Source organism: Schistocerca cancellata, chromosome 7 (genome assembly GCF_023864275.1).
Source record: "Schistocerca cancellata isolate TAMUIC-IGC-003103 chromosome 7, iqSchCanc2.1, whole genome shotgun sequence".
Lineage (NCBI taxonomy): Eukaryota > Metazoa > Arthropoda > Insecta > Orthoptera > Acrididae > Schistocerca > Schistocerca cancellata.
The window spans coordinates 401,322,118-401,349,808 of NC_064632.1; the positions used below are offsets into that span (position 1 = coordinate 401,322,118).

A 27,691-nucleotide genomic window follows, 5' to 3' on the forward strand; every position below is an offset into this window, starting at 1 on the left:
ATCAACAGTCCAATGTCGGTGTTGACGGGCCCAGGCAAGGTGTAAAGCTTTGTATTGTGCAGTCATCAAGGGTACACGAGTGGGCCTTCAGCTCCGAAAGCCCATATCGATGATGTTTTGTTGAATGGTTTGTACCCTGACACTTGTTGATGGCCCATAATTGAAATCCGTAGCAATTTGTGGAAGGGTTGCACGTCTGTCACATTAAATGATTCTCTTCAGTCGTCATTGGTCCCATTCTTGCAAGATCTTGTTCCGGCCACAGCGATGTCAGAGATTTGATATTTTCCCAGATTCCTGATATTCATGGTATACTCATGAAATGGTTGTTTGGGAAAATCCCCACTTCATCGCTACCTGGGAGATGCACTTTCAGACTCACTTAAATCTTGATAACATGCCATTGTAGCAGCAGTAATAGATCTAACAACTGTGACAGGCACTTGTTGCCTTGTATAGACATTGCCGACCGCAGCACCGTATTCTGCCTGTATGCGTGCTATGCTGGAGGATGGTCACAAAGTACAGGAAGATCTACAGATTAGTGATTTGTGCCAAGGACTGGCAATTGACAGAGAACTAAACAAATGTAATGCATTCTGTACATAGATGAAGAGATTCAGTTACTATTCTGTAGTGCTTTAGACGACAAATCACTGGAAACAATAATAACCATGCAATACTAGGAACTAACCGTCTCAAGTGATCTAAAGTAGGATGTCACATTAAACTATATACTCATTCGACCGATTCTTGAGTACTGCTTGTCATTGTACGACACTTACCAAGTTGGATCAATGGGAAGAGAGACACAGAATACTCGGTGAAGAGTGGTTGATCTTGAGAAGTTTTCATTACAAAAACAAAACAAAGAATAATGATCATACCATCATTAAAGTATCTGAAACTGGCTGGGATCAAATAAGTGAAAGTCAGTTAATGTACTGAACTTTATAAAGTTACTAAATTATGTTGATATGATGCTGTAATAAAAATTCTTCATGTTATCCAGTTAAATATCGGTATCTGCAGAAAGTGAAGCAATGGATGAACTCATTGAACATATACGTAACTCGAGTAATCTGTGTCGAAAATATGATCTGCTGCTGTTGCTTTACAGGAGGAGGTCCAAATCTTACAACTGATCAGAGTAAGAAAGATGCTGACACTAATATACATATTAGTGTCACCTGTCACTGATACATCACACATGTTTGGATTTTGAAGTAATTTATTTCCATCTTGAAGTCATCCAGAAAACAAGCAAGCAGTGGTAGTGGGCTAATTTGGCACAGTGTGTACCTTGAAGAAAGATTTCAGATTAACAAATCAGAGCAGCACTGTGGCCACCTCAAAAGTCCGTGCAAAATTGGCCTACAGCTGTGGTCCCGATGGGCCTTATATACATTAGGTACAGTGTTGGTGATTGTTAAAACTAGATAATTAATGAAATACAATGAAATTTGACTTATATCCAAATGGAAAATGACATAGTATGAATCGTAAAATAAAATGTCATTAGGCAGTAAATGTACCTTGTTTCAGAACAATCTTATTCACAATGAAAATAGTAAGATATTTGAATATAATAGCATATAAAAATCTTAACTGTACATGTTGCATTTGTGGATCATGTGAAAAAATATCAAATACAATTTCTTCCTAGCATTTTTCCTAGCTTCATTAAAAATGTACTTCATTTCAATAATAACAGTCTTTGGAAAAACAGTCTAGAAATTCCTTAAAGTAGTTTGTTTACATATTTGCAATTAGCCTTCTTGTTAATAACAGTAATTACATTTCACACAGTAAACAAAATGCTCTGCAGTTACATAATAAGACACAGATTTTAATTTTATTCAGTTTTTTAGTTACAGATAATATCAGATTGAAAATGTGTCACAGACAATGATCATAACCGTTTTTTAGTGATTTTAAGTAAACTTATTTTCAGACAGTCCAACAAATTACGTTGTCTACTTGAGGCATAAAGAATACCTTGTAAAAGGCATCCTGTGCTGGCTCAGGAGTATTATCAACACTGATTAGCAACTCATACCTGTTGCTAAGGCATAAGGAGCAAGCCATGCAGCCCATTCCCACTTTTGCCTTCCACCCAGTGAGAAGGGAATCCAACACTATCTGCCACTCACTCTCAAGTGAAGACAGACCAATCAGATGTTGCATATTGGAAGATGCAGTGACAGCCAAGTCACCAGTGGATTCAAGCAGCACCAAAGGCGTTACTAGTCTCGTCACTGGTGTCCCAGTGTTGCCACAGCTTTGAGTAGTAGTCAAAAGCCTGTTTACTGGGCCCAATGCAGCTTCCAGCTGTTTATGGGCACCAGCCAATTCTCCTTGTGTCTGCTCGCTACCAGCACAGCCCCTAGCAATACTGTACTGTGTAAAAAATTGAATAAGATCTCAAGAAATACAAACTGAGCAGTCTGAAGTAACTGAGAAAGTACGAACAGACCCCTGCAAAAGAGAAAATTACTCAACGGTGGTGCTACTGAGATCGGAATGTGTGCAACATACAAACAAGGAGAGAAAACAGGAAGAAATACTTTGTCTCAAGGTTTAACCCACTGACTGCCATGCAGCCGGTAGCAGAGCAGAGGCAGTAACCTCTGCTATGCAGAGCCTAAGATTACAAGATCTGTAAGTTTTTAATGCTGAAGATTAGATGGGTAGATCACATAACTAATGAGGAAGTATTGAATAGGATTGGGGAGAAGAGGAGTTTGTGGCACAACTTGACCAGAAGAAGGGATCGGTTGGTAGGTCATGTTCTGAGGCATCAAGGGATCACCAATTTAGTATTGGAGGGCAGCGTGGAGGGTAAAAATCATAGGGGGAGACCAAGAGATGAATACACTAAGCAGATTCAGAAGGATGTAGGTTGCAGTAGGTACTGGGAGATGAAGAAGCTTGCACAGGATAGAGTAGCATGGAGAGCTGCATCAAACCAGTCTCAGGACTGAAGACCACAACAACAACAACAAGTTTTTAATACAGAAATAAATTTCTCTGCTGAAAACTCATGTATTAACAGTTACTTTTTATTAGAAACTCTGCCTACTCAAAAGCTACTGCAGGAAATAAATACGCAAATTATACAGCACTGATTGAAACTATAACCCTGTGCGCTAACATGAGGTTTAAATAGTCACGTCACATAGTGCTTCTGGAGGTGGGAAGCTACGTGGGAAAGTTGTCTCCCACAAAGATGTGCACCAAAATTTATGCAAAAACGTAGAGTAAGTTAGTAAACACTAGTCTAAAGAGTAAAGTGCACAGGTACAGTTCACTTTCTCGCAGAAGTCTGTGAGAAACAGAAACTAAACGAAAGTACTGTATATCAGACAAACTAGTTCAGCTACAGGCACAACCTCTCTGCTCTGCAGGTGTGGCTACATGGAAACTCGTACAGTAATTCACAAGAGGATGCTATAGTGTTCTGTGGTGTTGCTGGAACAACAGCTGCTGGGTGATGAACAGTGATTAGTTCTGAGTGAACTGACGTAAATCTCAAACAAATAGCCTCACATCCGTTGACCACCTTACATGGATCAATGTATGCATTTTGAAGTTTCTTTAAAAGTATGGTATAATTTCATGTTGTATTATAGACACTATGTGATGCGTACTTGGTACTGGTTTAGTGCTACTCTTTAGTGTGTGAATGTATGTCAGATGTAGGTTTGTAAACTTTACATTCATTCCCGATACGAAAGCATAACTCTCAACAGAGTAGGAATCATCATTATCTGTGCACTGAAAGTAAGCCAATAGCAAAAGCCGGATAGTTGATAAACAAAGCAGTGTCATCATAGGCATAGCGATAAGATACTAGACTAAACACCTCATACAGCATGGAACAAGCGCCAAAGTGACCCTTTGCTGGCTTTCATCCACATTAGTGGTGTCACACATGGTCCTGACCCTTGTGGCCGTAGTTTCCATGCTGGGAATTTGCAGCTTCTCTACGTCACTGCTGCTATAGACACCCACTGGAGATAGGTTCCTCACTCTAATTGCTATGTAGAGCCAATTAGTCCAGGTTAATGTTGGTGCAGGCATGAGAGGAGGGGAATTGTAGTGGAGCTCCCCATCATGTGTTCAAGTGGCATGGATAACTTAAATGGCCTTGTGTTTTTTCAGGGCTGGCTGGGTTGACGATATGTGGGAGGCAAATGGCTGGGATGGGGGTACAACAGGGGCTGGCGGTGGGAGTGATTTTGTGTTCACGGGTTACCATGATTGTGTGTGCTAATGAGTGAGGTAGTAGGGGCCACAGGTTGTACCAGTGAGTGAGCAGTAGATGTGATACAGGACTATTATATGATAGCACAGTGGGTGGCAGTGTGGGTATCAGTTCCCTGGGCCAGAGGCAGAGGGGCAGTGGTGCTGTTAGTGAATGCAGTCGTGGCCAGAGCTGGGCTTGGTTGCGAGTTATGAGCTTGTGAGTGGCTGTGTTGTCGAGCATCTGACACCCCCTACATCCTACAACAGCCACTCGGGTCACCCTTGGCAGCAGTGTAATATGAATACCCAGACGCAGTTGCCATGTGCACACTGTAAGGGGCACAGCAGCTCTGGCAGGGTTTGATGCCTGCACCCATGTAATATTTTGGCCAGACATGTCAAGTCCACGGGAATGAACCTTTACGTGGTGAGGAAGCTGTGTAGTGCTCCCTCGGTCAACATTATCAGCAAATCCTTGGGCACATAGGTCTTGAAAGTCATGACCTGCTTGGCATCTGAATTGGAAGCTGTGTGGAAATTGGCAGTGATCAGACGTTTAATGCTGTTATGGCAAAGAAAGGCCTTGAATTGTAATGGCATAAACTGGAAATCCCTGGCGGACATCAATATGTAGTGCAAGCTCTCAGTTGCACAAGTTAGACAGAGGGCACAGATGGTAGTGTGGGCAGTAGATGATGGCATCTGTGCCACAAAAGGCAAACTGGAGATAGCATCCCCCACAAGAAACCACATAGCGTCCTGAAATGGCGCAAAAAAATTGACATACACTCTTTTCCATGGTTGCTTTGGGCCTGACTATGGCAAACACTGCTATGCCAGGGCTGGCTGGTTCAGTGAGCAGGCAGGAGTGGCCACATGTTCAGTTGCAGCATTAATACAGAGCCAATACACGTGCTGCTGGGCACAGCTTTCTGCTTATTGTCCTCAAGTGTGAGGCACAAAGTGGCTGGAGTGTGGGTGAAATGATGACCAGTATTCGGAGTTTAATGTTAGTGTTAAGTTGCCGTTTGTTGCATTAAGCCTTTGCTACATATCAAAATAGTTTTGATGTGCTAGATCAGCATGTTTTGATAAACACTCCGGCCACTGTGACTGCACTGCAGAGAAACTGGGCAGAACTGGGTCAGGGGCAGTACTACTGCGCATGCTGTCGGCATCTAGGGTTTGTTGCAGATGCTGGTTAGGTCCAAAACAGTTTCCTGAAGATTGAACTTGATTTCGGCAACACTGGGAAATGGGAGTAGGACATATAAATTAGCAAATTGGTTGATGGAAGTGGATTTCATTGGTTAACCACTCAAAAACAATGGCCTTCGCTGTAGATGCTGTGCTATCTTTTCTGGAAGCTTAGTCCAATGCCCACAAAGCAATATTAATGCCCTGTTGTCGAACAATAAGTGGAGTTTGCAGGCACACCAAGTACACACGAAACTTCTTCCCAGCATAAATAATTGCTAAAGCCACGTTTTCAGTGTGGGAATAATTCAGTTGTGGTGCCAATAATGTTTTTCAGGGGCAAGCAACCAGTCTTTTGGATCTGTCTGACATTTTATGAAACATAAGCGCCCCACTTCAGTACAGAGATGCTTCCGTTGATAGTGCCAGCTGCAATCCCAGTGTATCATGCACTGTGCTGCCACCTGACCATGACTGAGGATCAGTGATGTGTATGATGCCACATGCTTCAATGCTGACGTGGAAGGATGTTTTTGACCCACCCATTTATAATTATAAAAAGTTTTACGCAATGTTGAGTGGAAATTGTTATGATCGAATTAGTGAAGTCTCTCATGAGATACTAGTGATTTGGATGACCTTGAACTCCGGTGAGACTTGAGGGTGGAAGAAAAAGATGACAAGTCAAAATCATCAGCTGGATGCTGGTGTCATGACAGTCACTAACTACTTTTGATACCTCGATTACTTTATCGAATGTACACTGAGCTTTAGAAGCAACCTCAAAAGATTTAACAAGAGTTCACTAAGGTCAGAATTGAATGTTGCTAATGCTTAGGCCAGACTTCCCTGTTGGGGACTAGGCACAGCTGGACACACAACCACATTATGAGTTAGTGGTTCTGCATAGGAAACTTTACAACTCTGGTAATTGAAAATGCATTGTTGTGCAAGACCCTTGAAGTCATCAGCCCATGCCGCATATGACTGTCCCTCTTGTTTATAATACTGATTAAACTTTAGGTTGGTTGCTACAAGGTGTGCTTGATGACTATAGTGTTAAGTTAACAGAGTACATAACTCATTGAAAGATAAATTACTATGGACTGTGAATGGTCACAATTTCTGCACCACCAGAAGACAGGAGTAAAGCTTTGCTGCCCATCTGAAATGCTATAAGCAAAACAGTGGTGTTCAAAGTGTTAGGAGGTATGATGTGTTCCAGCTCTCTGAAGCCTTGTCGAAGCAGGTGAATGGTAGTGGAGTCCTAGTTGTAACCAACGACTGATGTTGTTACTACTGACACATGAGCTCCAGGATAGCAACATGCTATTCTTGCTGTTGCTGCTTTGCAGTTTTAGTTTTTACTAGTGCTGTTGCTGTTGTTACTGCAGTAACAGCTGTTTTGTCAAAGTTTAAGAAGAAACTTAGTGTCCATTGTACCCGAATGAATTTGGCTGTGTCATGAAATGCATGGTAGGGAAGCAAGTGCTTACCACCACTCCTAATATGAAAGTGTAACTGTAAACAGAGCAAGAATTGTTATCATTTGTGTGCTGAATGTATACTAATAACAAAAACCAGACAGTCCAGAAAAAAAGTAGGGTCATTCTAAGGGTAGTGATATGACAATAGACTTAACACTTCATGCAGCACATAACAAATGCTGATACTGTCCATGGGCCAGCTTATATGCATGTCAACAGCATTGCCCAAATGACCAAGGTCCTGCCTCTGTGGGTCATGCATGGTAGCGACTTTAGTGCTGGCGACCTGCAGCATCTAAAATGCATCACCTACTGGATGCGAGTGTAGAACTTTAACTACAATGTTTGCAATCATTAGACCCATTTAGTAGCCTCTCTGTAGCCTGATCTTACCAAGTCTGACTTTGTCTTGTTTCGAAAGCAGTAATGCATCTTAAGGGCAGGCTATTTGAAGTGCCCTTGCAGACATTAGATGAAAATGTGTCCAGCTACTGGAAGATCCTTGGGGAAAAGTAGATTTGAAGTATGAGGAGATGCATTAAAAACAGTGGAAGTTATTTTGTGCAAGGGGAATAAATGGAGGTCTTATGCAAAACTGTTCTAGTATCCTTTCTATCAGTAGTAGATGTGAAGACTGAATTTTCTCATGTTGAACGGAAGGAGTGATCTATGTTTTACTTGAGACTGTCTGTATATTATGTGTTTTAAGAATTAACAAGCTTCTGTGAGCACTACAGACATGAACATGTCCATGTGCACAAGGGGATTTTTAATTGTAAATAAATCTATTTCTATCAAAACCTATAAATAATGTGAAATATTGTATCCAATATAATCATAACATGGTATGAGGTACTAAATCACAGTGGACACATTTTATAACAAAAACTTTTTGAAGAACAGAAAATGACAGTTCAATTGTCGAAACTGGTTGTCAGCAATGAAGACATAATTTATGTGATCTTGACTATTGAAAGTTTTTCCCCAAGATCTGAAGAATTTTAAGAGTAGCTTGAAGAAAGCTTTTGTAACAGGTGTTAATATGGCAGAAAAAAAAAGAGTATTGCAGAATGTTGAGGAACTCAGGTTCCTTAATTGGATTTCTGCTACTCACCATATAGCGGAGATGCTGAGTCGCAGATAGGCACAACAAAAAGATTTTCACACTTAAAGCTTTACTGTCAATGGCCTTTGTCAACAATAGGCACACATACGCGTCCACACACACACACTCACGCAAACGTAACTCACACACACGACTTGGGTTTGCGTGAGTGTGTGTGCGTGTATGTGTGTCTGTTGTTTACAAAGGCCATTGGCCGAAAGCTTTAAGTGTGAAAAATCTTTTTGTTGTGCCTATCTGTGACTCAGCATCTCTGCTATATAGCGAGTTGCAATTTTCCTTCTCATAATATTGTTACATTACATCCTGAATTTTCCATTGTTTGATTTAATTGGATTTCTATGTGTGAATAGTTGAATACTTAAAACAAAAGTTCAATTATGGTTTTATCAGATGAATCCAATAAAATGAGTTAGGAATGTTATGATCATGACTGAAGTAACAATGATATCCAGTGGTACCCAGTCCTTTATTCACTTTCATGTCATAAAATAAAAAGGTGAAATGTGTTTACTGTGATCAAACACATTTGCGAATTGTATAAAATCTTTTCCCAGTATTTACAGTCCATCACTGAGGGTATGTTTTTGTTCACAGCGAAGAGCAAAGGGCCAGGATGTGCTGGATAAAGTGTGTGAGCACTTGAATCTTCTAGAGAAGGACTACTTTGCCCTGACTTACGAAGACAGACACGATCCTCGTAATTGGCTCGAGCTGGACAAACGGGTCACAAAATTCATAAAGAGTAAGTGAAACTGTGGTTTCATATAAATTACTTGTATTTTTCAGTATTTCTTGTAGTACTTCTGTTTGTGAGAGACTGGTGTGAGACGTAATCATTTTATAACATTTTGCACATGTCAGTATTTTAATGGACAGTTTATGGCCTCAGCTGCTGCTTCTTAGATTCAACAAATGAGTAACCAGATGTGACATACATGCAAAATTGAGGGCTGTTTTTGATGTAATTTCGCAGTTTTTGGGATTATTTTGAACAAAACTGCCCTGTTGTGCAATCATTTGAAGTCAAACGGAAAGTTACATCATTTTATGCATGAAATTCTTGTTCACTAGAAAGGGGGAAAAGTATCCTTTCTTTACAAAAGGGCAGGACTCATTGACACACAGTTTTTCAAAATGGAGATTGCTCCATCATGAAGAGGGGGGGGGGGGGAAGTGGAGATTTATTACTGAGGGTATTGAGAAAATTAGCAGAGAAGTCAACCATTAACCACATACCATGTAGGCCACAGCCAGACAAATCCAAAGAGAAATCAAATAATACTGAATAGTAATTCTACTCTCATCCAAGACTACCCACTCTTTTGGCAGAATGGACCTTGTGTTCTCAGATTTATTGTGTGTGTGCCACTTGTCAAGTAGCCACTTTTTCATTATTCAGCTGTCATTTCTTGTTTGGAGTTCTTACATCTGATAATAACTAGTGAATCATACAAATGTAATTTATAATGTTAATTAATCATTTCCTTGCTGCCTGTATCATCACAATTAGTTTTCTCTCACATTTCTCAGGAACACACAGTACTGATGCATTCCATCCATGCAATGAATACATTAATTAAATTGTTACAGAAATAAAAGATAAATTTTACAACATCGTATAAACAGTTACTCGTCATACCCCCAGTTTCATTTAATCTGAATGTACAGTTTTCATTATGAACAACTTATATTCTTAAGAAGAATCCATTGCTGTACTGTATCTGTGACAAATTTAGTTTAGCAAGTTGCACCACTGCTCACACTGCATGTAAAATATGCAGTGAAGAACCAAAAAACTGGTACACATGCCTAATATCATGTAGGGCCTCCACAAACACACAGAAGTGCCACGACACTACATGGCATGGACTCGACTAATGTCTGAAAGAGTGCTGGAGGGAATTGACACCATAAATCTTGCAGGGCTGTCCATAAATCCATAACAGTACGAGGGGGTGCAGATCTCTTCTGAACAGCACATTGCAAAGCATTCCAGATATGCTCAATAATGTTCATGTCTGGGGAGTTTGGTGGCCAGAGGAAGTGTTTAAAGTCAGAAATGTGTTCCTGGAGCCAGTCTGGACGTGTGGGGTGCCACATTGTCCTGCTGGAGTTTCCCAAGTCTGTCGGAATGCACAATGGACATGAATGGATGCAGGTGATCAGACAGGATGCTTATGTACATGTTACCTGTCAGAGTCGTATCTAGACGTATCAGGGGCCCCGTATTACTCCCAACTGCACATGCTCCACACCACTACAGACCCTCCACCAGCTTGAGCAGTCCTCTGCTGATAGGCAGAGTCCGTGGATTCATGAGGTTGTCACCATACCCATACATGTATAGACGCTAGATACAATTTGAAAGAGACTCATCCGACCATGTTTCCAGTCATCAACAGTTCAATTTCGGTGTTGATGGGCCCAGGTGATGCGTAAAACTTCATATCATGCAGTCATCAAGGGGGGCCTTTGGTTCCGAAAGCCCATGTAGATGATGTTCCGTTGAATGGTTCGCACGCTGACCCTTGTTAATGGCCCAGCATTGAACTGCAGCAATTTGCAGAAGAGTTGCACTTCTGTCATGTTGAACGATTTTCTTGTCATTGTTGCTCCCATTCTTGCAGGATCTTTTTCCAGACACAGAGATGTCAGAGATTTGATGTTTTACAAGATTGCTGAAATTCACGGTACACTCATGAAATGGTCGTATGAGAAACTCCCCACTTCATCGCTACCTGGAAGATGCTGTGTCCCATCACTCAAGTGCTGACTATGAACCACTTTCAAACTCACTTAAATCTTGATGACCTGCCATTGTAGCAGGAGTAACCAGTCTAACAACTGCATAAGACACTTATCATCTTGTCTAGGCACTGCCCACCACAGTGCCATATTCTGCCTGTTTACATATCTCTGTATTTGAATACGCATGCCTATACCAGTTTCTTTGGCGCTTCATTGTATGTTGCAAGAAATAAGGCCTTCTGATGCAAAACTGAATACTGAATGCCTAAGGGACTCATGACTATCAAAATGGGCAGATGACTTTATCCATTCATGGTAATGTCGGGAATAAATGAATGTAAAATGAAAAGATTTTGTCACTGAAGAACTGTATAAAGAATTTCAATTTGATCCAGGTTTGTAAAGTTATATCTGATTTGCTTAAATGAAGTACCATTCATCATATATTTTGAACTTGATGACAACAACGACAGCAACAGCAACAGCAACAATGAATGGTGCTGAAAATACAGAACCAGGAAGTGTATGAATTTTGAATCAATGGACACTAAAAATATCACTATCATTATTATTGTACTGCATCTTACCTTAAGTTGCACGTTTCCTGTATATGCCTAAATATTTCGGTTACATGATAAAATATATCATTCTCTGCAATAGGAACTGTTGTTGTAGCGGCCTTACTATGAGTTAAACTAGCTGTTTCTGAGGAATTAATACTATTTTTTGTGTTTTTGGTAATTGTAAATAATAGTTAGTTGTGTATTTTATGAAAAACATTTCACGATGATCTGCTAGTTGTATGTTTCATTATGAGTTTCCTAGAAGTTGGAAGCATGAATGAGAACAAAGAAAAATAAATGACCTCCACTACAGCTCTGTAATGAGCTGCACAGTTAACATTCTTTTCTCAATGACTGGATCAACAGATGTCCAGAAATACAAAAGTACTAATAACTCTTTAAAATAATAAAAAGCAAAGCTAGCAGCCCATCTAGCTTAACTCAGGCTGAGCCAATTACAGCAACAGTCTATTCACATATTATTGAGCACGAGGATTTAGATTTGCATTTCTAGTTCACATACTGATTTACTATCCTGGTGTAGATCAAAACAAGCTGCGTTTAGTGTAGACAACATGCTGCATTTAGTGTAGACTTAAGACTGAGATGGAATAGGTAATTACAAGATATAGATAATGGAATTTTAGGTAGGTATAACAAACAGAAATATAATGTGAAAGTAGTGATAAATTTAAAGCTAGCAAATCCCGAATTCATACTTTCTGCAGCGGTACTTGCAGTAGAAATAAAGAAGTGCTCACTGATGCTGACACTGTTCAGAAACATGTTTAGGTAAAATAAACAAAAAGTGCATTCTTTTAAGGAAGCATGTTATGTTACTATTATGTTACTACAATATAAAGGGATGTGTTATGTAAGTCATGAAAATTATATGAATATAATAGAGGGAAACATTCCACGTGGGAAAAATATATCTATAAAACAAAGATGATGTAACTTACCAAACGAAAGTGTTGGTATGTTGATAGAGACACACACAAACACAAACACACTGTTGTGTCTGTATATGTGTGGATGGATATATGTGTGTGTGTGTGTGTGTGTGTGTGCGTGAGTGTATACCTGTCCCTTTTTCCCCCTAAGGTAAGTCTTTCCACTCCTGGGATTGGAATGACTCCTTACCCTCTCCCTTAAAACCCACATCCTTTCGTCTTTCCCTCTCCTTCCCTCTTTCCTGATGAAGCAACCGTGGGTTGCGAAAGCTTGAATTTTGTGTTTGTGAGTGTCTCCTATCAACATACCAACGCTTTTGTTTGGTAAGTTACATCATCTTTGTTTTTAGATTCATGAAAATTATATTTCAATAACTGTAGCTATATCACTGTTGGGCTCTGTTTAACCACTAATTGGTTCATTTCATGTGTTGGGCACTGTTAAACTTCACCCTCTTTCATTTCATTTGATTGCATTGTTGAATATAGATTGTTATTGAGTGATTTATATATTTTCTTCACTTATGTTTGTTGTTGATTGAATTTGTCAACATTTACTTTCGGGAACATTTTGTTAATTTATAAGAATGTTGTCCTTAATATTCTTACAAATCCTGTGTCTCTTTTCAAACATCAGTTCTAAACTTCATGTTGTATCATAAATACCATAGTATTCACATTTTCCTTGTATAACTTTCCTGTAGTAGACAGTTCGAAACGATCATTTCCTTACTTTTGTTGAGAATTAGTTTGTAATTAATTTTATGATTTTGGTCAGCTTTCCATGCAAATTTCTTTTTGTTTATAGATGAACCATGGAAATTCAACTTTGAGGTCAAATTTTACCCTCCAGATCCAGCACAGCTGCAAGAAGACATCACAAGGTGAGTTTACCATGATCACCAATTCTATTGATTATAGTTTATTTGCTGATTGTGCTTCACAACAATGGTGAGGGTGTTCAAAGGCAGTGTCTAAATATGGCCCACTTTTCTCTTATATCAAACTTTCCTCTTTTATCTTAAAATGTTTTCCTGACTTTATGTACCGTCTATTCATTGTTAAATTAATTTATATATACTAAACACTGGAGACTTAGTTGTACCTTCTTGTGTGGATACATTAATTTTTATTGGTTACCAGAACCACACTGATGAGCCAAAATACTATGACCACATGTACCGTGAATTTGACAAGTCTGTGGTAAGTTTCCAAAGGTATTTCTACCCACAGGTCATGCAATTTGTGTGAATTGGGGTCATAGTGTTTGTGGGCATAGTGCTTGAGGACATGCTCCATAGGGTTCAAATCAGGTAAATTTGGTGACCAAGACATCAATTTGAGTTCACTATCATCTGCATCTACATCTACACTCCGCAAGCCACCTGACTGTGTGTGGCGGAGGGTACCTCGTGTACCTCTATTGGTTCTGCCTTCTATTCCAGTCTCGTATTGTTCATGGAAATAAAGATTGTTGGTATGCCTCTGTGTGGGCTCTAATCTCTCTGATTTTATCCACATGGTCTCTTCGCGAGATATATGTAGGAGGGAGCAGTATACTGCTTGACTTCTCAGTGGAGGTATGTTCTCGAAACTTCAACAAAAGCCCATACCGAGCTACTGAGCGTCTCTCTTGCAGAGTCTCCCACTGGAGTTTATCTATCATCTCCGTAATGCTTTCGCGATTACTAAATGATCCTGTAACGAAGCGCGCTGCTCTCCATTGGATCTTCTCTATCTCTTCTATCAACCCTATCTGGTACGGATCCCACACTTGTGAGCAATATTCAAGCAGTGGGCAAACAAGTGTGCTGTAACCTACTTCCTTTGTTTTCAGACTGCGTTTCCTTAGGATTCTTCCAATGAATCTCAGTCTGGCATCTGCTTTACCGGCGATTAATTTTATATGGTCATTCCATTTTAAATCACTCCTAATGCCTACTCCCAGATAATTTATGGAATTAACTGCTTCCAGTTGCTGACCTGCTATGTTGTAGCTAAACCATTGTATCTTGGTTCTAGCCTTTGGACACAGACAGGTATCTGGCTGGACAGTGCCATCGCTATCAGAGAAGACATCAAGCATGAAGAGATGTAGGAGGTTCGCAGTGTTCACATAGTACACAGCTGTCGCAGTGCCTACAATTACTGCTACAGGTCCCGTGGAAACATAGGTGTATGTCTCCCATGGAATTTTTTTGCCTCTTATCATTCATGGCATGATTCATGTTTTGAGCCACCATTCGCACTGATGATAGTTTATCCAGGCACAAAAGTCTTGGTGTAACAACGAATGTAACCCATTTGACCAGGTGGTGTGTTTCCTTTGATCCATGATCCAATCTTGATTATCACTTGCACAATAAAATTGTGACTGATGATGTCATTGAGTCAACATGGGAACAGACGTTGGGGTGGCTGCTTCAGAGTCCCATGTTCAACAATGTGCACTGAATAGTGGGCTCTGGAAGACTTGTACCTAAACCAGTATCATATTTTGTCATCCAATGTGCCACAGATTACCATCTGTCCTGCTTTAGAGGGCAGGCAAGCCTTCGACCTCTACATTCTGTGATGAGGTGTCTGCACCCAACACTTTGTTGGCAACTTGTGGTTTCTCAGTCCTTCAGCCACTTTCCATAGATGTTCATGACAGTTGTACACAAACAGCCGACCAGTTTCATACTTTTGATATGCTCATTCCCATGCAGTGAGCCATAACCATATACCATCTTGGGACCCATGTAATCGCTAAAATGATTGCCCAGTTATCTCTGCTGTGCTTATATACTTTCAGTATCAAGACACGTTCCCTGCTATGTTGTAGCTAAACCATTGTATCTTGGTTCTAGCCTTTGGACACAGACAGGTATTCATTCCCATGGTGGGCAGTTGTCATAATGTTTTAGCTTGTCGCTGTACATTCATGTGGTAAATATAAAGTGAGAAATGAACATCGGTTAGGCAGGTTAACAAGAAGCTGAAAGTTAATTTTGAACTTGCATCTTTCTCCATATCACAGACTTGTACACTCCCTTTATTTGAAGTTGGAGAATGCTGTTTATGTCCTTGATTCAGTAAATTGACTTATGTTTAATACATATAAATAATCCTTCAAAAAAATCTACTATCCTTGTAGTCGTCCACACACTCTCTCTCTCTCTGGGATAACTGCCTACAGTAAAGCTGCTTCTGACAAAGCATAATGAAGCATTTTACTGCTGATGTTAAATAATAATTCAGTATTGTTCTACTAATCTACAGAAATAAAATGTGAATACTTACCCAAACAGTGTCTTTTTTTCTGTGCATAGGAAAATATGTATTTTTTCTTGGGTTTCAGATACCAGTTGTGCCTACAGATCCGCAATGACATTCTAGAAGGAAAGTGAGTATTGTTCTAATATACAATAAATATGACTGTGGACAGAATAGCAAATCATGCAGTTATGTTAAATCAGTATGTTTTGGATGAGTGAATTCCATAACTGTTATTGTATTTCATGCTTCACAGGTTTCTTATTCAGCTGTCAGTTTAAAAACTGCATACAGTATTTCTGTCACTGGGGAGAAAGTGAAATATTCATAATTCTGTTAATCATTTTAACTTTTTTAACCAAAATATACATCAGCCTAAGATTTTATTAGTCTCTTGCCCTTGCACACACACCTGTGTGACAACCCCCCCCCCCCCCCCCCTCCCATGTGCACACATTTTTTCCACAGAAGCATATATTGTACAAGATGTTAGGTTTTTCAGAGAATTTTTCATCTGGAATCTTATGGGTGATTTAGTTTGCACAGTTCCTGAGGATAAAAATAAAGAGGGCTTTATGTATAGTGACTCTTACAGAAACACAGATTGCAGCAGCAGCAGTCTAAAAGTTTTGGTGCAAAATTTTAGCAAAAACAGATTTTTATTTCAAAAGATATAATTAATGTCTTCCTGTCGTTATTTTTCAGGCTACCTTGCTCATTCGTAACACATGCTCTTTTGGGATCATACTTAGTTCAGTCAGAGCTTGGAGACTATGATCCAGATGAGCATGGGAGGAATTACTTAAAAGACTTCAGGTTTGCTCCAAACCAAACAGCCGAGCTGGAGGAGAAAGTCATGGATCTGCACCGTACACACAAGTAAGTAATTATGCTTGGTTTTGTATTGATAATGGAACACATTTGTTTGCAGGTTTATGACAGTTATTCCACTCTGCAGAAATTTTCCATCTGCTATGTGATTGGGGATCTCATAGTGAAATAGTTACAAAGCAAGAATTTACATCAGCATTTAAACAGTAGTTCTTGCAAGTTTTCCTTATCATTTCAGCTACTTGTAAATAATACAAATTTTAAAGTTAAAAGCCAGTCTTTTTTGTTTTATGCTAGTGTATTGTTTTTATAGTCACTTGACTTATGACAAGGTTATTTGACTCATTGGTTTGGTGAAAAACCTTCTGATGGAATTGATTTGAAATACCACATTGCTGAATTTTTTAAAAAATTCATTGTGTACAGCATCAGTGTATCAACTATTACTTGATAAATTTTATTGCAATTAACTAGAGACTGATGTGTTACAGATTAATTATCACATCACAGTAAATTAAAATGTCTTTAACATATTCACATTCTTGACCAGAGAGAGTTTGATTTATAGACTTACATTCAGTAACATGATGTTGATTCATGAATTTACTTATTCATTGTGGCATGAGCACTTACATGACACTTTTCCTCAGAGGGCAGACACCAGCAGAAGCAGAGCTCCACTATCTGGAAAATGCAAAGAAACTTGCGATGTATGGTGTTGACCTCCACCCTGCCAAGGATTCAGAAGGCGTGGACATAATGCTGGGGGTTTGTGCCTCTGGTCTGCTGGTTTACAGGGATAGGTATGCCAATTTTATGTCGCAATTTACGTTTCAGTAATAGAGTTGAATTATATGTGACATTACTGTATAACCCTTCTAGTCTCTTAATTTTAATTAAGTTGTTTCATATTAATACACCATTGAAAAAATTGTTTTCAGCTGTCTGTAAATCCAGATAATGGTAAATTTAACTCTGGGAATAATGTTGTTTGTTTGAGAATGAAAAGCATGGAGATGAAAAAATTTCTTATTTAATAACAATAATAGGGCAGGAGCAATAATAGCACTAATTAGAGAGGGTTGCACTAGGAACAAGATAAGAGCTGCAAATAACAATTTTATTCTCCTTTCATGTTCTCTGTTACTCCTTCTGTACAACAGTTCCATTTGCACCACTGCATTGCACGTTTTATTGCTTTCCACTCCTATTAACATTTATTTGGTACATGTTTCCAAGACTACTGGCCAGTCAGCACCCTTTTAGCCTCAAGACATACTTACCGTTACCATCTGTGTGCTGGGTACTTGTTTATATTTTTATTTTGGGGTACATAAATTTGATGTCACTCTTTGTACTTATTCTTGATCTTTTTTTGTACTTTGTGAGTACCATATTTTGTTATTAGGCAGCTTTTAATATGTAAACTCATGACCAACTTCCAGTCCCCCCCCCCTCCCCCTCCCCTCCCCTCCCCTCCCTTCCCAAAGAATCATGGACCTTGACGTTGGTGGGGAGGCTTGCTTGCCTCAACGATACGGATAGCTGTACCATAGGTGCAACCACAATGGAGGGGTATCGTTGAGAGGCCAGAAAAACGTGTGGTTCCTGAAGAGAGGCGACAGCCATTTCAGTATTTGCAGGGGCAACAGTCTGGATGATTGACTGATCCGTCGTTGTAACATTAACCAAAACGGTTTTGCTGTTCTGGTACTGCGAACAGCTGAAAGAAAGGGTAAACTACAGCCATACTTTTTCCCAAGGGCATGCAGCTTTACTGTATGGTTAAATGACGATGGCGTCCTCTTGGATACAATATTCTGGAGGTAAAATAGTCCACCATTCAGATCTCCAGGCGGGGATTACTCAGAAGGACGTTGTTATCAGGAGAAACAAAACTGGCATTCTACGGGACGGAGTGTGGAATGTCAGATCCCTTAATGAGGCAGGTAGATTAGAAATTTAAAAAGGGAAAGGGGTAGATTAAAGATAAATATAGTGGGAATGAGTGAAGTTTGGTGGCAAGAGGAACAAAACTTTTGGTCAGGTGAATACAGGATTATAAATACAAAATAAAAATAGGGGTAATGCAGGAGTAGGTTTAATAATGAATAAAAAAATAGGAGCATGGGTAAGCTACTACAAACAGCATAGGGAACACATTATTGGAGCCAAGATAGACACAAAGCCCACACCTACCACAGCAGTACAAGTTTATATGCCAACTAGCTTCGCAGATGACGAAGAGATTGAAGAAATGTGTGATGCGATAAAAGTAAGCATTCAGATAGTGTGGGGAGATGAAAATTTATTAGTCGTGGGAGACTGGAATTTGATAGTAGGAAAAGGAAGAAAAGGAAAAGTAGTAGGTGCATATGGAATGGGGGTAAGGAATGAAAGCGGAAGTCGTCTGGTAGAATTCTGCTCAGAGCATAACTTAATCATAACTAACACTTGGTTTAAGAATCATGAAAGAAGGTTGTCTATGTGGAAAAGACCTGGAGACACTGCAAGGTTTCAGATAGATTATATCTTGGTAAGACAGAGATTTAGGAACCAAGTTTTAAATTGTAATACATTTCCAGGAGCGGATGTGGACTCTGACCACAATTTATTGGTTATGAACTGTAGACTAAAACTGAAGAAACTGCAAAAATTATAGTAATTTAAGGAGATGGGACTTGGATAAACTGAAAGAACCAGAGGTTGTAGAGAGTTTCAGAGAGAGCATTAGGGAACAATTGACAAGAACGGGGAAAAGAAATACAGTAGAAGAAGAGTGGGTAACTTTGATAGGTGAAATAGTGAAGGCAGCAGAGGATCAAGTAGAAATCCTTGGGTAACAGAAGAGATATTGAATTTAACTGATGAAAGGAGAAAATATAAAAAGCAGTAAATGAAGCAGGCAAAAGGAATACAAACGTCTCAAAAATGAGATCGACAGGAAGTACAAAATGGCTAAGTGGGGATGGCTAGAGGACAAATGTAAGGATTTAGAGGCGTATATCACTAGGGTAAGATAGATACTGCCTATAGGAAAATTAAAGAGACCTTTGGTGAAAAGAGAACCACTTGTATGAATATTAATAGCTCAGATGGAAAATCAGTTCTAAGCAAAGAAGGGAAAGTAGAAAGGTGGAGGGAGTATGTCTACGGTCTGTACAAGGGTGATGTACTGGAGGACAATATTGTGGAAATGGAAGAGGATGTAGATGAAGATGAAATAGGATATATGATACTGTGTGATGAGTTTGATAGAGCACTGAAAGACCTGAGTCGAAACAAGGCCCCGGGAGTAGACAACATTCCATTACAACTACTCATAGCCATGAGAGAGCCAGCCCTGACAAAACTCTACCATCTGGTGAGCAAGATGTATGAGCCAGGCAAAATACCCTCAGACTTCAAGAAGAATATAATAATTCCAATCTCAAAGAAAGCAGGTGTTGACAAGTGTGAAAATTACCGAACTACCAGTTTAATAAAACACAGCTGCAAAATACTAACACGAATTCTTTAGAGACGAATGGAAAACTGGTAGAAGCTGACCTTGAGGAAGATCAGTTTGGATTCTTGGAAGATAGATTAAGGAAAGGCAAACCTACATTTCTGGCATTTGTAGACTTAGAGAAGGCTTTTGACAATGTTGACTGGAATACTCTCTTTCAAATTCTGAAGGTTGCAGGAGTCAAATACAGGGAATGAAAGGCTATTTACAATTTATACTGAAGATAGCAGTTATAAGAGTCGAGGGGCATGAAAGGGAATCAGTATTTGGGAAGGAAGTTAGACAGGGTTGTAACCTATCTCTGGTGTTATTCAATCTGTATATTGAGCAAGCAGTAAAGGAAACAAAAGAAAAATTCGGAGTGGGAATTAATATCCATGGAGAAGAAACTAAAACTTTGAGGTTTGTCAATGACATTGTAATTCTGTCAGAGACAGCAAAGGACCTGGAAGAACTGTTGAACTGAGTGAACAGTGTCTTGAAAGAAGGATATAAGATTAACATCAGCAAAAGCAAAATGAGGATAAGGGAATGCAGTTAAACTAAATCATGAGATGCTGAGGGAATAAGGTTAGGAAATGAGACACTTAAAGAGGTGGATGAGTTTTGCTATTTGTGGAGCAAAATAACTGATGATGGTCTAAGTAGAGAGGATATAAAATGTAGACTGGCAATGGCAAGGAAAGCGTTTCTGAAGAAGAGAAATTTGTGAACATTGAGTATATATTTAAGTGTCAGGAAGTCTTTTTAAGAATTTGTATGGAGTGTAGCCTTGTATGGAAGTGAAAAATGGACGATAAATAGTTTCGGCAAGAAGAGGATAGAGGCTTTCGAAATGTGGTGCTACAGAAGAATGCTGAAGATTAGATGGGTAGATCATATAACAAATGAGGAGGTATTGAATAGAATTGGGGAGAAGGGGAATTTGTGGCACAACTTGACTGGAAGAAGGTATTGGTTGGTAGGACTTGTTCTGAGGCATCAAGGGATCACCAGTTTAGTATTAGAGGGCAGTGTGGAGGGTAAAAATCATAGAGGGAGACCAAGAGATGAATACACTAAGCAGATTTAGAAGGATGTAGGTTGCAGTAGGTACTTTGAGATGAAGCAGCTTGCACAGTATAGGGTAGCATGGAGAGCTGCATCAAACCAGTCTCTGGACTGAAGACCACAACAACAACAACAACAACAACAACATGATCAACACAGTCTTTTAATATTTGTCCATGAATCTTAGTTGCACTTGGGAAGCTTGCAGCTCTGTGACCTTTGTAATTGTTGGGAATTTTTACATTTTTAGACATTTCAAAATGTGTAAGAAACAAAATTTTTTAAGTAACCTGTCTCAGCAGCAGGAGTGTTGTTGGTTCTGTGAGCAATATTGTTTCATAACTTTTCTCATCCAAGCTAATACTCTACATTATCACTATGTTGTATTGGTTATTTCCTCTTGTCATTCGTTTTAAAATACGTGGACCCATATCTTTCAGTATTCTCTACATAGTCCATTTGCTTTCATTAAAATTTTTGGTTTCTTTCGTATGACAAACACTATACAGGGCACTATTCCTCTGGTTTGTTTGTGCAGCATTTGGTGTGATTGCTTACCACTGAAAATAAACACTACAAGGGCAAAATAATCACTCAGCATGGAGCACTGTGACTGAAATAAACAGTAAGATGTACGATCGCAGCACAGTCTGCACAGAACAAAGACAAGAATGTCACTGATGCATGATAGGCTGTGACTGATGAGTGGATCATACCTTGGCCTGCCTTGGCAGATGCTCGGAACTCTTAATTGTATCAAAGGAATGTTCATTCAAGAAAAATAAATTATGAGCCAAGTTTCAGGCCAGTACTTACCTTCAGGAGGAAAAATTTGTAGTACTGCCGATAGACACACATAAAATTAAAAGTGGCATGCTATCTAGCTTTTTGAACTCACATTTTCTTCATAGGTGAAAAGAGAAGGGGTTAAGTGGAGTGGGAGTTGGAGTTGGGGGGGGGGGGGGGGGGAGAGAGAGAGAGAGAGAGTCTCACTTGTAGTGAGACAAAAACTTTGACTACTACTGTCCTCACCACAGGTTGATCTCTCTGATCCTGGTGTCTGACTGAACTGTCATTTCTGTTTAACCTTCCCCAAACTATCCCTTCAAATCCCCTAAGAAGGATCTGTTAGTTCCGGAAGCTAGGTCGTGTGTCACTTTTGTATGTGTCTATCGGCAGAATGGCGCATTTTCCTTGTGAAAAGTAAGCAATGCTCAGCAATTCTCTCATTATTTGTTTATACACTGTCTGTAGTCTGGAGCATATTGCATTGAATTATGCTGGTATCATAAAAGTTTTTCTTCAAAACTTACTTTTGGCAAATGTTGGGAAAGTACTTACATAAGATCACATGGTGTGCAGTTTTAATTATTGCTTTGTTATTTCAGTTGATTTATTAAGTTTATCTATCAAAAAATACATTGAAATATCGTAATGTAACTCCAATTACTGTTCCGCTTGCGTATTTAAATTTCCCACTGTGAAAAAAGTTTTGTGGCTCAAATTTAAATCTTGAAGATACTAGAATGAATTTTCACTTTTCAGCGGATCGCATGCAGGTTTGAAAATGCCTGGCAGATTAAAACTATGTGATGGATCTGGACTCAAACCTGGAAACTTCATTTATTTAAAGATATTGGTTATGCACTGCAGGATAACACTGTTGCTCTAGTTTTTCTCACTAAGAAGTTTCAGCAAATAATTAAACACATGCAGAAATACACTGTATTTGCAATCATTCTTCTGATATGTTGCACAGGTTACGGATTAACCGGTTTGCGTGGCCAAAGATCCTGAAAATTTCATATAAGAGGCACAATTTCTATATAAAGATCCGTCCTGGTGAATTTGAACAGTATGAATCAACCATTGGTTTCAAGCTGGCCAACCATCGAGCTGCTAAAAAGCTATGGAAGGTTTCTGTGGAACATCACACTTTCTTTAGGTATGTGTTTTAATATGAGAGATGTAACTATAATTTTAGTTTATTGGAAATATTTTTACAGTTAATAACTATAATTTTAATTTATTGCAAACATTTTACAGTTATTTGTAAATTGTAATATTTGCCTTGAAAATAATGTCAAATGCATCTTCAAATCAGTTAATTGTCTGTTCAACAAAATGTAGAGCTTTACTACAAGCTATAAAAAGTTATCCATATTTCTGTAGTTAAATGTCTTTGATTGTTGAGATGCTCATGTTAGCTGACTTTGACCTTCAATGTAGAATTACTGCTGACTTAGTCTTCACCATACTTCAATTTATGAATGCTGGAATGCGCAGAAATAAGTGTAAGAACTTGGGGAGTAACTTTTATTACAAATGTGTTACTCGTGAGCTAAGATGTACTATTCTTATTTTCAGCACCATACAACAGTTTTGCACTATGAAAATTAGTACACAGTTGATAAGAGCACTAACATTTACAACATGTGGGGGGGGGGGGGGGGGGGGTAAATCTCTTCATGAGGCATCAGTGATTGGGCTACGCTACTTTACTGAGGTGTAGATTGAGAAAGACAGTGGCAATTGCTGTTTATTCTCTGCTCAGGAAATTCCATGCATCTACAATTGAGGTGGATATTACAATATTATGAAAAGGAAAGTTGCTATGGCACAACAAAAACACAGTCACAATATAAGCTTTCAGCCAACCAAGCCTTTGTGGAAAGTAGACAACTGACACACACACACACACACACACACACACACACACACACAAAATGCAAATGCTGCTCACACTTACACATGGACAAAGGCCTTGTTGGCCGAAAGCTTATATTGTGACATTCTTTTTGTTGTGCCTATTTGTGACTCAGCATCTCTGCTATAGTGTGAGTAGTAACTTTCCTTTTCATAATATTGTTACATTCCATCCTGGATTTTCCATTGTTAGAGTAAGATGTTTGTTGAATATGAAGGCTAAGGAGGACAGTATGTGTTTTTCATGGAGGACCTCCTGTATAGTCCCAAGTAATTGGGTGCCAGGTATTATTATGCTGTGAAATTGTGCCAGGACAGTGGTAAAATACCAGTTCTACTTTTGAAATTATGGTACAGTATAAACATGGTAAAGAGCCAGATTTTATAGATCCATAGATCTAAGTTCATCCCTGATATGTCTTTAGGATTTTCATGTGTCACGTATCACTTCATTTGCCTCTGGCAATGTATTAGATGCTGAGCTGCTTTGTAATTTGGAGTTCACTTTAAACTTTAGGTTCCCCTGTAGCTTGCCGGGTAAGACAGTTCAAAGCTCGGAGGAGCGGATATGGAATACCACTTTCAGTAGGACCATGCCTAGTAAAGTGTTATGATTTTCAAACCAGTTGTCAGATTTATGACAGCTTTACCTTTTTTGAAGTATAGTGTAGTTGATGTGAGATATGAGAAATACATCTGTGGGCTCTTAAATGCCATTGGAAAGGATACCAAACCTTGTCACTCAAAGCTGGGATGAGCATTTTCCTAAAAAAGGCTTACATCCCTCATGGTTTGCCATTCTAGATGTATACAGAATGTTTCTAAATTCTACAGACTCCTACAGTATCCAAAGGACGTTGGAGTGGTAATGGTTTGATTAGAAACTCATGCCTGGGTATCATGAATAGTAATGGATTTGTCACACTTGCCTGTAACTGCTTTCTCTTTTGATAATGTTTTGTATACAAAGAAAACCAGTTTGACAGTTACTGGTGGTTTTTTTGTGGAATATTTGGATGGTACACAAAGAACTTTCATTTGTACTGCTCTTGCTATAACACTATGGTTTATTTTATTTGTTTACAAGCTCTCTCTTTTTGTGTTTGGGGAACAACACAGAAATTTAGTCTTAACCCGATAAAGGAAGCCACGTTTTTGAATATGGCAATACCTTAAAAATTATGGAAATTATGCAAATGAAATATCTGTGAAAGGAAATGCAAAATGGGAAACCTTTCAATTGAATGGCAATACCTTAAAAATTACGGAAATAATGCAAATGAAATATCTGTGAAAGGAAAGGCAAAATGGGAAACCTTTCATTGACACCTATCCAGCATATAGTGTAGGGGCTGAAGTAGATAGAATGTAATACTTATGAGATGTTTAAAACTTTTTGTTGCTGTAAATAAGAAAGTTTGTGAAAATATCTTACTAACTTGGTGGCATTAGGTATTGACAAAATCTTGACTTTCAGACTTATGACACCTGAACCAACGCAAAAATCAGGCTTGTTCCCACGTTTTGGATCAAAATTCCGTTACTCTGGCCGGACACATTATGAGACTAAAAAGGCACTTATAGAAAGGCCTGCTCCACGGTTTGAACGCAGCCTGAGTGGTCGAGCTCTCACCTCACGAAGCATGGATGGTAAGCCGAGAATGAAAGACTTTTTTCCACGTGTGTTATGTAACCTAACTGTGAGAGAAAATTGTGCAGTCGGTGACAGTTTCTTTGAATGAACAATATATTTTTCTGTCAATAGTTTTAGGTTTCAAAGCTCAATTTTAAATGCTGGCACACATTTCCTATGCAAAGTTCTTTGTTTCACGTGTATAAAAAGTGTCCTTTACCTGAAGAACACAATTTTGGATTGATCCTTTTCTGTTTTTGTATGTGTTGTTTTATATGTCTTTCTTATTTAGTCATTTATTATAGAGAGGATTGTACACAAGAGAAAATAAAATGAGCTACTACTTTATACTGTGCACCATGATGAAACATGAAGTTGTTTTAGTTTAACTGTAGCTTCTACTCAGCATATTACACATCTTTGACCACTTATACTGTTCAGTATTCTTTAGTTTGTATTCTCACACATCCCGTACCCAACTACTTCTTCCTCGCAGTTCCAGAAGGAGGTCACTATTTCTCGTGCAACTTTAAAATCTTTGTTGCTGAGAATGTTCATTATACGTCTGTCATTCTGCCTGTTGAGAACTGCTTTTTTTCCCTCAGTAATTATCCAATGTGAATATGTTTCAAGTACTATTTTTTCATATTCATAATGAAAAGAAAAACACGCATGAAAATTACAGGCAATAAAAGAATATTATGTAGGTGTGAGCTGTTGATTCAAGAACAGTTTAGGCAAGGGGCAAATTTAAAAACATTGTTGATTGTTTGGATCCTGGAATTTTTGGAGCTTTTTTTCTGGGGAAAAGATAAATATAAGAAATTAACAATAGAAGGTGCTGACAAAAAGGGAAAGTTTCTCCAAAAATTGAATCAGGAGAATCCGCCCTGCTCTCCTTTTCTGTTTATATTCTGCTTTTAATTTTCTTTCCATTTGTGTCTGCCATGTTTTCAAATATTCTTTGTTTTAGACAGGGGTACTTTTCAGTGTATTCTATGTCTCAAAGGTAGAAATTCAGTCATATATATTAACAAGACTCTCCTCTTCTACCGCAAATGTTACTGATTTAGTTCAATCTTTGATAACTTTGATCCTACTAAATGTAAATGACGCTGTGGAATCTCAGCATACAGTTGTTGTTGTTGTTGTGGTCTTCAGTCCTGAGACTGGTTTGATGCAGCTCTCCATGCTACTCTATCCTGTGCAAGCTTCTTCATCTCCCAGTACCTACTGCAACCTACATCCTTCTGAATCTGCTTAGTGTAGTCATATCTTGGTCTCCCCCTACGATTTTTACCCTCCACGCTGCCCTCCAATACCAAATTGGTGATCCCTTGATGCCTCAGAACATGTCCTAACAACCGATCCCTTCTTCTGGTCAAGTTGTGCCACAAACTTCTCTTCTCACCAATCCTATTCAATACTTCCTCATTAGTTATGTGATCTACCCATCTAATCTTCAGCATTCTTCTGTACAGTAGCACATTTTAATACCTTCACAGAGGGTGATGATGGCCCCAATTGTACTGTACAATCTATTATTGTGGTGCTTCTGCCTGAAGTAACAGGACAAAGGAAAAGATAGATGGAAAGACATTGATTTAAAGAAACTATGTACTCCACTGCTGAAGCTGTCAATTTATTTGTGTTCCACAATGTTGGCTGATATTGACCATTCAGTTATTTTCAGTTTCATCTAGGAACATGTCAATGTAAAAAGATCATGGAAAATAAAATGGGGACTAAAATTATAATATTATTGGCACTTTATAACAGATTGTACATTACTATTGGGGCTATCATCTCTCTGTATTCGTATTGATATATTCCTTGGTGCACTTGAAAATCACTGTGCAATTGAAATTAGCCAATTGTTTCATTTAAATTGACAGTCTCAGTAGGAAAAAAGATTGACTTATTGTTGCTGTGGATCTAAATATGAAGAAATAAAAAATAACCAGTGTTAGTATGTGGAATCATAGCAAGTAATATTTTAGTTTTGGTAGCTGAAACTGAACTTAAAATAAAAGATTTAACTGTCTGTTTTTTCACACGGTGTAGCCCTATCAGGGCCAGGAAGACTGCAGGCAGAAAATGCCAGTGATGCCAACAAACGCCATACAATGTCACACCCACCCGATCACTTTCCTGATATGGAACCAGCACGCCCTGTGAAGGAGCTCAAGGAGAAGGAGGAGAAGATAAAGGACAAGGTACTTGATGTGATAGTGAATATATCAGAGACTTTTAAGTGCCAGTATTGCTGCTTACAAACAACTTGTTTTTTTTTTTACTAACATTGTATGTTACATTTAATTGCAGAAAGCAAATAATGAGTTCATTCCCATTAATATTTTGTGATGAGCATGCTTATTGTGGT

The 27,691-nt window shown here is 38.8% G+C and overlaps 1 protein-coding gene across 4 annotated transcripts in view; it reads left to right on the forward strand.

Annotated features, from left to right (window-relative positions):
• The window catches only part of LOC126092210 (mesocentin-like), a 619,468-nt gene that overhangs the window by 522,684 nt on the left and 69,093 nt on the right, over positions 1-27,691 (forward strand). For all 4 annotated transcript variants that reach the window (XM_049907701.1, XM_049907704.1, XM_049907705.1 and 1 more), the window contains exons 3-10: positions 8,653-8,800; positions 13,131-13,206; positions 15,666-15,710; positions 16,286-16,459; positions 17,062-17,214; positions 22,729-22,914; positions 25,153-25,325; positions 27,373-27,524. In XM_049907701.1, the coding sequence (XP_049763658.1) occupies positions 8,653-8,800; positions 13,131-13,206; positions 15,666-15,710; positions 16,286-16,459; positions 17,062-17,214; positions 22,729-22,914; positions 25,153-25,325; positions 27,373-27,524 (1,107 nt within the window). The remainder of the gene's footprint in view (positions 1-8,652; positions 8,801-13,130; positions 13,207-15,665; positions 15,711-16,285; positions 16,460-17,061; positions 17,215-22,728; positions 22,915-25,152; positions 25,326-27,372; positions 27,525-27,691) is intronic.